Source organism: Nothobranchius furzeri, chromosome 12 (genome assembly GCF_043380555.1).
Source record: "Nothobranchius furzeri strain GRZ-AD chromosome 12, NfurGRZ-RIMD1, whole genome shotgun sequence".
Classification (NCBI taxonomy): domain Eukaryota; kingdom Metazoa; phylum Chordata; class Actinopteri; order Cyprinodontiformes; family Nothobranchiidae; genus Nothobranchius; species Nothobranchius furzeri.
Genome location: NC_091752.1, coordinates 23783114 through 23794967, shown reverse-complemented (window position 1 = coordinate 23794967; position 11854 = coordinate 23783114). Strand labels below are relative to the sequence as shown.

Sequence of the window (11854 nt, the reverse complement as noted above, 5' to 3'; positions counted from 1 at the left end):
TCCTTCTAGAGACCACTGCAGATGTATTGATTAAGAGTCAACCTAGCCAAACAAATCCTTGCTTACCCTATTGGCCAATTTATTTTCTACTCAAATGTATAATTTTTAAGAATATTTACGCTACTTCGAGCAGTGATGTTTTTAAAGATAAGAATGTTTGTCTTTTAAACAAAAATTAAATTAAATGTCCAAAAACAAGTTGCTATTGTTTATTTATTTATTACCTTTTTGAAAATATTTTTTGCAGTGTTGTCCATTTCTTTTGTTGCTATATGTCCCTGTGATGGAACGGAGACCTGTCCAGGGTGTTACCAGCCTTTTGCCTGATGACTGCTGGAGATAGGCAACACCAGCATCGAGCAACAATACTGATTAAAATGTTCCTACTCATTGTCACCATTTAACTTTTTTTTAAAAATATCTGATCATTAGATCTCATTTACATCAGATCCTAGCTGAACTCTTGGTCCTAGTGCTCAACCAGTCTATTTAATATAGCGTAATATTGTTTTTGGATGGTAAAAAGTGCAAGGGACAAAAATTGACTTTGGAAAAAGTGGGGGGGACATGTCCCCCGCGTCCACCCCCAAAATTACACCCATGAAGTCAATGATGGTCCTCACAACGAATGCTAGACTAGAGAGAGAGAGAGAGAGAGAGAGAGAGAGAGAGAGAGAGAGAGAGTGTGTGTGTGTGTGTGTGTCATCTAACATTTGGCATGTTTTGAAGATTTAGAACAGAGATCACCAACTTGAGTCCTTTAGAGAAATCCTACCTGCCTTTTTGAATCTTCCAGCCTATATTAATGTCGATGGTTCCAGCACACCTGGTTTAAATTAACGAGTAACTAAAATACTTTTGCATAACTCAACGAGGGAAAGAGGTGATAAACTCATTTACAATTGAGTGTGAGGAAGCAGGACGCTATTTAAACATGCAAGATTGATGAATTAGAGAATTTGTCCTTCACACGAACAGGGGTGAATAGTAAATATTTTTGAACAATGTTTTGATTTTGAAACACAAGAAAAATAGGACAAATATGCCTTTTGTTTTACTAAGAAATCTGTACTTGGCAAACCACTTGATGCGTGATCTTTCAGAATAAGGAAATCTGGGATTAAATATATCTTTCCTGTTTTGAGGCTCCCTGATGAGGGTGTGAGCTGGTCCTAAATAAAGCAGACTGCTCTGCCAAGATAGTACTGAAATCAGACAAAACACAACTGTGTAAACCTCTTTGATCACACCGAAACACTGGAGGCAGTTTTTATGTGTGCTTCACATTAAATGACCAAGCTATCATCATGACTCTTCATGCTTCCATCATAGGGTACAATGTGTTAAACTCTGTGCTTCGTTGTCTTTTTTGTGTTTTGTCAGCTCTTCTTGCAGCAGGTGTAACTTTCAGGATGTAATGTAATCATTTCACCACTGTGTGACAGCAGAGCTTGAAGCTCTGAGGGTCTCAAGCACCCAAAAGTCTCCATCAGCCCAATCATAGCTGTTTCCCCCCTCTCTGCTGTTTCTGACAGAAACGCTCTGGTTATCATCATGTTCAGCTCCTTTTGCTTAACTCCCATCCCTGTGGACTCACACCTGTTCAGAGCGTCGTCTTCTGTCATCCTGGCTTCAGAGAAACTCTTCGTTGAGCCACCCCCCCACGTGAGACCTTTATTTATTCTAGCCGTAATCATGTATTCACTGAGCTAATGAGCGTTGTCAGTGTTTCCAAACATTTAACCAGATGTAAATTGCATGCTGCGCAGTAATCCTGTATCTTGGTACCCGGATATGCTGCTGCTTTGTCACATTTGGCTTTTTTTCTCACATCATGCATATAACAATAACATTATAGTTATTAATGCATTCATTTCAAGCAGCAAAACTGGGAATAAGAAAGCAGAAGGTGAATGTGTGCATGAAATGTTGTGATTATTTGTTTTTTTGACAGTGTGGAAGTGTGAAAATAACAAATCTCATAAGAATATTCCTGAGGTGGTTTTCTGAGAGGACTCACGCATGGTCTCTGTCACCCCAAGCAGGGAACAATGAGGATTGGGTCATTATCTCAGGTTGAGCACACAGAACAGAGCCTGCTGCCCTTACCCAGATCCTCCACAGGCAAAGGAAAGCAAAATATTTCGGAGTAGTATTTGGATCTGTGCACAAAGGGTTCTTTAACGCTGTACTGCAGGATGAATGCACAAAAAGGTGAAGAAGAAGTTTCTAGCATCGTAATTCAGACCCACATTTTTTATTAGTTCATTTTTGCACCTAGTTGTTCTTTTTGTGTCTTAGTGAAGCTTCTCCTTTTCATTTTCAGTCACGTTAATTTGCAAAGTGACTAATTGCAGCAAATTAATCCACTGCTGCAGGTTTATCATCAATAGACCTGCAATGTTAAATGTTAAAATATTGGTGAGTTTTTGCGCAGAAACTGCTTTCTGCTGTGACACCACTCTGAATATCATCAAAGCATAGATTTGGTAATGATGTGAACAACTTTCATGCCTTGCAACAACACGTCTTCCAGGAAAATCAAAGAAAAATGACAGTGAGGGGCTTTGAAAGGAAGACAAATTGTTTAAAAGCAAAATCCTAGAAGAGAAAAGCCAAGGTGAGGGCAAATTATGTTTGGTCATTTGATCATTATGTTGACTATTTGCTGGGAGATGGAGGACATGTTGCTGAAGGAAGAAAAGCCCAGACGGAACCAGGTCACGGTGTTTCTTGTCCTAAAGAGATTTAGCTAAAAGAAGATGCAATCACACTAACACAACTATTTGTGGAAGACTGTAGCACAGTGTGCTCCCATATTAATGGGCATTTTCCCTTTGCTTTTATCTGCAGGTCTTTTTAGTTTTGCACTGTTTCATTTGCTTTCTCGTCTAATAGCAACATTACAAATGCCTTTCCACCTCTGAACAAAGGATGATCAATGCTGTGCCACCCTGCCTGCAGCTTACTCAACACGCCAACAGCATGCGTTAGTAAAGACGTGGCGTGAAGTGACTGATAGCTAAGTGCAGGGGCCACTAATGGAAAGTGACAGTCCCATTTTGTTTATGATGTTGGCTTTCACAGCACACGGCGGAGGTTTCAGGGGAGACAGCTTGAATCCATTTTTAGGATTTTGACAATGTCATGCCCTTTCGCTTTGACATGAGGCGTCAGTTATTGTGCACAAGACAAGTCTGCGCTCCAGTGTATGCACGGTAATTTCACTGTCAATAGGCTATTATCTTCATCTGCTGGTATGCAGGATTTGTGGGCAGAGGATTGATGAGTTGTTTCTCATGAGGACTTTGGTAAAGGAAAGACAATATGTAACGATTTATTGACATAGCCACAGCATTTGAAAACTCAAAACAGTCACCCTTTTTTGGGAGGGGGTTATTGAAATCTTTTCTTTTTTTTCTGCTGAGCATTTCTACATGATGACTGTTTTTGAAGGAACCAGCCAACCTTACAGTTCTGATATCATCAGTGCAAAACTGTTACGACTGGTGATGGTATGGGTGAAGGACGTCGTAACATAGAAGGCGTGGGGTCAGGATTTTAAAAGCAAACCGTTTTATAACAAATAAATGACAAAACTCATGCACAGTTACTAGGCCAGTTAAATACAAGAACTAAAGGTGACCTCCTAAATAGGGAAAAACAAGGACTGGAGAGAACACTCAAGCTGGAGCTCAGCTCCACTAATATACTAAACCAATAAGTCAAAAGTAAACTCACCAATTCTGCTATTCCCCCTTTTTGGGTTAAAATAGCAAGCAAACTGATTTAGTCCAAACCAACTAAAGGCGAGCACAGGGCTGTTAAGGTAATGGAAACAAAACAGTAATAATTACTAAATCAAAGTGCTTTTGAGCCAACACACCAAAAGCAATACTTATGCTCCACTGAGCACACACAACCAACAGGTTAACTTAAACTCTACAAAGGCTCCACTGAGCAAACACAGGAAGAAGGTTCAAACTAACCTAACTAACCTATTTCCTACCTCTATTGAGCACACTCTCCAAAAGTTCCACAGAACTCAGAGTAAAACCAAACTCAATGAAATTACATAGGTTCAAACTAAGTGTGTCTAGATTTCATCCACTCTCTAGGTATTCCCCACTCTTTCTGCCCCCTGGTTCTTCTGGCCGCGCCCTTTTAAAAACTCAGAAGCTGATTAGGGATTGAGCGCAGCTGGAAGGCGGGAAGGAGGAGCAGGAGCGGAGGAGGGGCTGCCCCTCTCTGCAGGGAAGTGGAGCAGGAACAGGAGCAGGTAGAAACTGGTGATCATAACAAAAACGCTGTCAGGTCATGCTGAATGATACATAAGTGGCGTCACTGGATGATGCACATTATAACATCAGTTTGTATGGAGAATATTTCTAATGCAGCTGGTGGGCGTGCGTCATACAACTTGTTTAACAGGTATTTGAAGGTTTTTCCTCAGGTATTTGATCATTTGAAGAGTTAAAGGAGACATATTATGACCTTTTTACTTAAGTTATAATAGTCCTGTGGTCGACACAAAACATCTTCATGAAGTTATTTGAACTAAATCCCTCTCACATAAATTGGTTTCATCAGTTTTATTCTTGACAGTTTCATTACTTTCCAGAATGAGTCGCTTCAGGGCTCTGTCACTTTAAGAAAAAAACCTAGAGCTGGCCACGCCCACCTACTCCCAGTTCAGCTTGATATAGAGCTCCGGGAGTTGACGTCACTTCTCCCGGCATGCAACAGTTCAAATCGAAACGGCGCCATATTGGCATGCAGAAGCCGGCAGCTGGACTATTTACTATTGTCAGAAAACTCAATCAAACGGGAAATATGGTAGATTCCTGTTGTGCCCCAGGATGCAGAACAGACGCGGACGACATAAGGAATGAGACATCTACAGGATTCCCCAAGATCCGGAGCGCCGCAAACGTTGGATCATTGTAATAAAACACGCTAGTGACCGGGCTAAAATAAAGCTGTGGGATCCCGAGAGTAAAGGTTTTCGCTTATGCTGCGACCACTTCATATCAGGTACTTAAACCAACGTTTCCTCAACTGTGTGTGGTATTTATTTTAAATGCTTTTATTATGATTCTTAGTGGGCTTCCTAAACTTATTTTGGCGTGGCTTTTTCTGTCTTATTACTCATAGCAACAAGTAAACATCACGTAAAACGTTGCCTCGTGAGTTCTGCGTGCTGCCGTTTACGTGTTTTATGATGACAGCAATTAACCGGCTAAGCCGTATTTAATTTTTAAGCAATGGTTGATCAGATCACACATAAAAAGCACTTTGGATTGCTATTATCTGTGTCACCGAGACTACTTACATGTAAATCTGTTATTTGTCCGTCCATCCATCCATTTTCATCCGCGTATCCGGAGTCGGGTTGCTGGGGCAGTAGCGTGACTTCCCTCTCCCCAGCCGCCGGAGCCAGCTCCTCCGGGTAAATCCCAAGGGGTTCCCCGGTCAGGTCCGGTGCTGTGCCGGTCCGCTCCGACAGCTTCTGGCGTCGGAGCGGGTAGTAGAGTCGAGAGTCCCAGACCTTCTCCCCAGCTCCTCCGGCCGGGGGAATCCCAAGGGGTTTCCCCGGCCAGGTCCGGTGTTGTGCCGGTAAGAAGTCCGCTACGACTTCTGGCGTTTTTAAAAAGTATCCCAGGGGCACGGTAAGGGTCGGAGATGTTTAGTCTATTTAATTTCTGACTATATAAAAAGATTTCTTCTGTTTTAAAGTGTGAAGTAAACTCCGACGAAGTAAAATCCAAGCGGATCCCGTTCATGTTCATGGTTACATCCGTGTTTGTTTACCTTTTTTGCATGCCAAAATGGCGTCCACTAACTGAGAGTCACGTGGGGTCCGGAGCTCTATAGGGAGCCTAAAGCTTGGTTTATGCTTGACGCATTTACTTTCCGCTTGGTGATGCGGCTCGCGGATGGAACGCACTTCACAACTCGCAGCGTTTATGGTTCGTGCAGCTTGTCTCTGCGGTGAGCCAATATTCTCCCAAACTGAACGGGGCAGCATGGAGCTCTACAGCATGCATCCAACACTACACCATAGTAGAAGTAAAAATTACTGTTGTTTACAACATGGCATTCCAGCATTTTTAACAGCGTCCTCGTCTTTTCCGACAGTGCGAGCTATTTCTCTCCAAGAATTTAACAACATGTTGATCACGGTGATCTCTGAGAGCTGAATCATACAAATGTCTGTATTTACAAACCTCTGCCATACTAGTTCTTACTAGTTCTGCATCCGACCGTCCGCGTGGTTAGAAAATTTCCTAGATGCGCGGTGCGGAAATTTTGGTCCGTGTGGAGGCGCGGTGGAGGGGCGTGATTGTTAAAATGACACAATTTTGCCGCGCGGAGCTATGCGAACCTCGCGGACACGTCAAGCATGAACTAACCTTAAGTCTCCTCCCTTTCCGGTCGGCTCATGGATCCCCGGAAGAACAAAAAAATGAATGCAAGGCAACAGGGCTAAAAATGCTATTTTCTAATCCGCTTTGCCTTACGCCCTGAATCGCACATTTGTTATACTTCTGTTTAAATGAAAAGTAATGGAGTGCGTTTCGACCATGCCAGTCACGTACTTTGAGATTTATCAGGTTGTAAAAGTTCGTAATTAGTATGACTACAAATCAGACATCAGCACATTGCATGTATGACGTCACCACAGAATATCCTCTCCCCTAGCTTAGTTGCTACTTACCAATTGGCCAGATTTATGGTGGTCCTTTCCTCCTGAATGAAGGATTTGAAGTTCGCTGAACTTACAGTCATTTCCCTCTGTTTTACTCTGTGTCTGGTTCGATGATGTCACTTTGGAGAAGAGCTTTTGTAGTCCTGGACTTATTTCCACACAAAACCTAAAATACTGTTTCCCCGTTCGAAAATTAGCACTTTTTTGGGTATCAAAATGTGTCTTTAAAATTCACTGACATTATATGTGAATTCCATGGCGCCTAAGAAACTGAATTAGAAAATAACATTTATAGCCACATTGATCTGCAATCTTTTCTTCGTTTTTTGGCGGACTCAGGGACCGGAAGTAGATGGGCGTGACTTAGCCTCCCTATAAGCTGAGAAGCTCCAATAAATAGGAGGAGCTTGGAGTAGAGTTGCTGGCTCTCTCTTTCATGTGAGAGGTGGTTGTATTCTAATTTCCCTGTTTGTGATGTCACAAACGAGGACTTTTTGAAATGGCTTGTTTTAGGCACGTAATTCCTAAAACCAAACACTGACAGGAAGTAGATGGACATGTTTTGTTCATGTTTGTAGTGTTTATAGAGGCAGTGGAAACCCACTTGGCAGCAAAAAAGAATGCAAAAAGTGAGTTTTGCTCAACATGTTTTCCTTAATGTCTCCCATTCTGCTTCTCCTCTCCCTGTCTCAGATGCAGGCTTTCAGAGGACTGAGATGGACAGATAGATCTAGGGAACTAGTGACATTCATGTCTTGCTGAGATGTCCTTTGGTGGCAACACAAGCCAGGCCTTCTCATCAGCATCGCCTCTTCTATTCAACATCTCCACCCCTCCGCTTCCCCTACAACGGCAGAGAGAAAGTGTCAGTCGTGAGTCGGTGCAGGAGTGGCCCGGGAACAGGACCCAGCTCATTTCAGACCTTTCCGTTCTTGAGCACGAGGAGCAGTGCCACATGTCTCCTGTTCTCACGACGTGTCTCGTGGTGTGGTACAGCGTTACGCTGGTGCTTGGGCTAGTGGGGAACATCGGCCTCATTTGCATCATCACCCATCGCAGGGAAAAGATCAACGTCACAAGCATTTTTATTTGTAATCTGTCATTCTCTGACATTCTGATGTGTGTGTTCTGCCTCCCCTTCACTGTCATTTACACACTCATGGACCATTGGGTGTTTGGCTCGCTGCTGTGTCGACTGGTGCCGTTCATCCAGTGCATGTCTGTTACCGTATCAGTGCTGTCGTTGGTGTTCATCGCTCTAGAAAGGCATCAGCTAATCATTAATCCCTCTGGGTGGAAACCCAGCGTTCCACAGGCCCACACAGCAGTCGTTCTTATTTGGATTCTTGCCAGCTTCACCTCTACCCCCTTTTTAGCCTTTCAGATACTCACAGATGAGCCTTACACTAATGTAGTCCTGCCACTCTATCAGCAAATGTATCCTCACGCCTATCTCAACGCATCCTTGCCTCAGTATTCCTCCTATCCATTCAAAAACTCATCTGTGCCTCTAAATTTGTACCGCTCCCTCTTTTCTTTTGTCCCCACCTCCCCTCACATGGAGGCCTGTGTGGAGCACTGGCCATCCCCAGAACACAGAGTCGCTTACACCACATGGCTCCTGCTGTTCCAGTACTGTGGTCCACTTTTGTTGGTGTTGCTTTGCTACGTCAGAGTTTTTGTACGACTTCGTCACCGCAAAGACATGCTGGATCGAGCCAGGACCCCAGAAAGCCAGCGCATGACCCACAGCCGACGCATCAACATCATGCTGGTTGCTTTAATAACAGCCTTTGCTCTTTGCTGGCTCCCTCTCACCATCTTCAATGTGTTGTCAGACTGGAACCTGGAGGCTCTCCCCATCTGCCACCATAACCTCCTGTTCTCCCTCTGCCACCTGCTGGCCATGTCCTCCACCTGCATTAACCCCATCATCTACGGCTTCCTCAACTCCAACTTTCGGCAGGAGGTGAGAGAGGTACTGCTCCACTGCCGCTGTCTCCCACAAGAGGAGGAGTGTGATCGTCTCCCCATGTCGACAGTGCACATGGAAATGTCCCGCACCTCTGTGCCTCTCCAGTGCAGGAGCAACTCGGTCTGATTATGATGCTGCAACATAAATCTACCCGTTAAACCAAGAAGTATTCCCACTAAACGTACAGTCGTAGTACAAACTTTTAGTCTATGTTAAACTGTTTAAAATAATATTTTTTATTACATGACTTAAAATTTTTGCTATTTGTGTTGTGAAATATGAGTGAAATGCTTAGGTGGTGAAGAAAGACACGTGTTTGTGGTTAATGCAGTTTATATGTTTCAAAATAGTGCTTTGCTAAACTCATCTGAATTTTGTCATTAATCACAAATATTTTAAATTTGGTTGTAACTAAAAGAAAACACACATTTATCTTTTCGATAGAAGTGATTTAGGCCATGGATCTGTTCCAAGTTTTCAAGTATTTCTTGACGGTAAATATATGCTTGTTTGTGTGTAGATTAAATCTAATAGTTCATCTATTAAATTCAGAAGCTTGCTTTGATTGTGTTGCACTGATAATGGCAGTGCAGTCATACATATGTGAAAAGTTTAATAATTCTTCTCCCTATTTAATACAAAAGTGCTTTGTGATCTTGTAATACTGTAGATACAGAGCAAAATACATAATAAAGTATAAAACCGGCAAACTATTTATTGTGTCGATGTTTCAAACCACTTTTAGTTTTGTAAGCTTTGCATGTCATATATATATATATATATATATATATATATATGTATATATATATATATATATATATATGTATATATATATATATATATATATATATATATATATATATATATATATATATATATATATATATATATATATATATATATATACTGGCCAAACAATCAACAAAAAAGAAATCAATGAAACCAGCTCTTAACATTAACACTTACATGAAAAACAAGATTTCTGAGGGAAATTAAAGCGTTGTCTCGTATTTTGTATTAAATTTTAGGGTTGTTCTTGGGTATCTTTAAACGGATGTGACGTAAATTACCTCAGCCAACCAAATTCGTCTGGCCCAGGATGCATTGCAATACAAAGTTAACGCGCTAACAACCCTTCAAACTTCACCGTGTAAGTTCATGACTCCGTACTGGAAACATTCCGTTTGGTATCTCATTTCACGAGTTTAGAATACTAGCTGTCAGAAATGTATAGTAATGTATAAAAATAATCAAATGACGGAAGTGACAACTTCCTGCCAAAGCCGCTGTTAGCTAGCTAAACTAGCAACAAAATAACATACGTTTATTAGACGGGAATTTCTTCATTAGCTCTGATATGTTTTGTTGTTAGTTATGAAATCTAGTGTTTAGATTGTGCACTAAAAATGTGTAAAATCTGCTTTCGTCGCTGGTTTGACTTTAAAAAGTGCACATAGTCCATAAAGTGATTTACATAATACAGTACGAAGGATTTTAACGATTTGAGCCAGTGTGGCACGTTTACTCTCTCTTTTTAAAGCTGTGATGTTAATGTATTGGCAGAATGCGGTTAAGCCCGTCATAAGCAAGAGCATGTTTGCTTATATATATATATATATATATATATATATATATATATATATATATATATATATATATATATATATAATCATTCTCATCATAAAGAGCGTATGTGATAAAACTGATTACTTACGAGAAATATAATTTATGGATTGCCTCAAAATAAATGTTGAGTTTTTAATTTTAATAATTTCTTTGCTTTTTATTACTAGACTAGATAGCTAATCTTTATTTGAAAGCGGTCACAGCAAGTAACTGATTTTCTACCATATAACTTATTTGTTTTTGTTTTTCTTTTTGTGAATTTATACAGTATCAAATAAAACATCAAGAATGACCTCTAGCAACAACTCTTCACTTCTTAAAGGTATAGTGAACATATATTTTTACTTCTTGTTATCAAAAAGACAAAAAACACCTGCCTAGAACTGAATTTTATGCCTTTGCTCAATGTGTCTGCAGATGTTGTTGCCTATGTTGATGTGTGGTCATCTGATAAAAGGGCAAACTATTCAAAATCCTTTATTCAACAGCTGGAAAAAATGGGAGCTCAGGTACAACAGCTTTTTCACACAAATATCTTGGCAACATTTATAAACTTTATCTGAGCTTTAACTGGAAAAACTGGTTTTAATTAAAGGCATCAAACAGATTCAATAAACAAGTCACGCATGTAATATTCAATAATGGTCATCCAGCAACATGGAGGAAAGCTAAGAAAACAGATGTACGGCTTGTGTCTGCCTTGTGGGTAGGAAGGTGAGTAGAGATTTAGAATTTGCTTCTGTTTAATTTAAATGATCCAATATAAAAAATGTGTACTGTAAATTAACAAAAAACAAACCTTAATTTTGATTAATCATTTGAAATCCATTGTTAAATTGTGATTGATTTTACATTTATTACAAATTATAATTGTAAAATAACATGATTTATTTAATATTTCTAACTCATATTTTAAATTAAGAAAAGTGAAATAAAAATGTGTGCAGGTGCTATGATGACGGTGAACGTGCGGACGAGGATTTATTTCCAGCTGTGAATGATGAAAGCAATCCAGTGATGAAAAACAGGAAAGTGAGTCAGTTTAGAATGACTTGTGATTTGTATGCATATACAGTCAGGTCCATAAATATTGGGACATCGACACAATGCTAACATGTTTGGCTCTATACACGACCACAATGGATGTCAAATGAAACCAACAAAATGTGCTTTAACTGCAGACTGTCAGCTTTTATTTGAGGGTATTTACATCCTAATCAGATGAACGTTGTAGGAATTACAACAGCTTGCATATGTGCCTCCCACTTGTTAAGAGACCAAAAGTAATGAGACAATTGGCTTCTCAGCTGTTCCATGGCCAGGTGTGTGTTATTCCCTCATTATCCCAATTACAATGAGCAGATAAAAGGTCCAGAGTTCATTTCAAGTGTGCTATTTGCATTTGGAATCTGTTGCTGTCAACTGTCAAGTTGAGATCCAAAGAGCTGTCACTATTAGTGAAGCAAGCCATCATTAGGCTGAAAAAACAAAAGAAACCTATCAGAGAGACAGCAAAAACATTAGGCATGGCCAAAACAACAGTT

At 40.5% G+C, this 11854-nt stretch overlaps 2 protein-coding genes across 3 annotated transcripts in view; both read left to right on the top strand.

Moving 5' to 3' along the window:
- The first annotated feature begins 1532 nt into the window (after nt 1-1532).
- Nucleotides 1533-9388, top strand: LOC107395873 (neuropeptide Y receptor type 4-2). The gene is made up of 2 exons (XM_015975347.3): nt 1533-1665; nt 7403-9388. The coding sequence occupies exon 2, from the start codon at nt 7473-7475 to the stop codon at nt 8808-8810; it is 1338 nt and encodes a 445-aa protein (XP_015830833.3). The 5' UTR covers nt 1533-1665; nt 7403-7472; the 3' UTR covers nt 8811-9388.
- Nucleotides 9389-9759: 371 nt separating this feature from the next.
- mcph1 (microcephalin 1) overlaps nt 9760-11854 on the top strand; it is a 36771-nt gene continuing 34676 nt past the window's right edge. For both annotated transcript variants that reach the window (XR_008565656.2, XM_054750005.2), the window contains exons 1-5: nt 9760-9834; nt 10579-10632; nt 10728-10819; nt 10906-11024; nt 11258-11342. Coding sequence is in view for 1 of the 2 variants with exons in the window: in XM_054750005.2 (XP_054605980.2) it covers nt 10599-10632; nt 10728-10819; nt 10906-11024; nt 11258-11342 (330 nt within the window). In the remaining variant the exon portion in view is untranslated. The remainder of the gene's footprint in view (nt 9835-10578; nt 10633-10727; nt 10820-10905; nt 11025-11257; nt 11343-11854) is intronic.

Bases quoted from the DNA above. Each gene is read 5' to 3' on its own strand.
- LOC107395873 (XM_015975347.3), top strand. From the start codon at position 7,473: ATGTCCTTTGGTGGCAACACAAGCCAGGCCTTCTCATCAGCATCGCCT.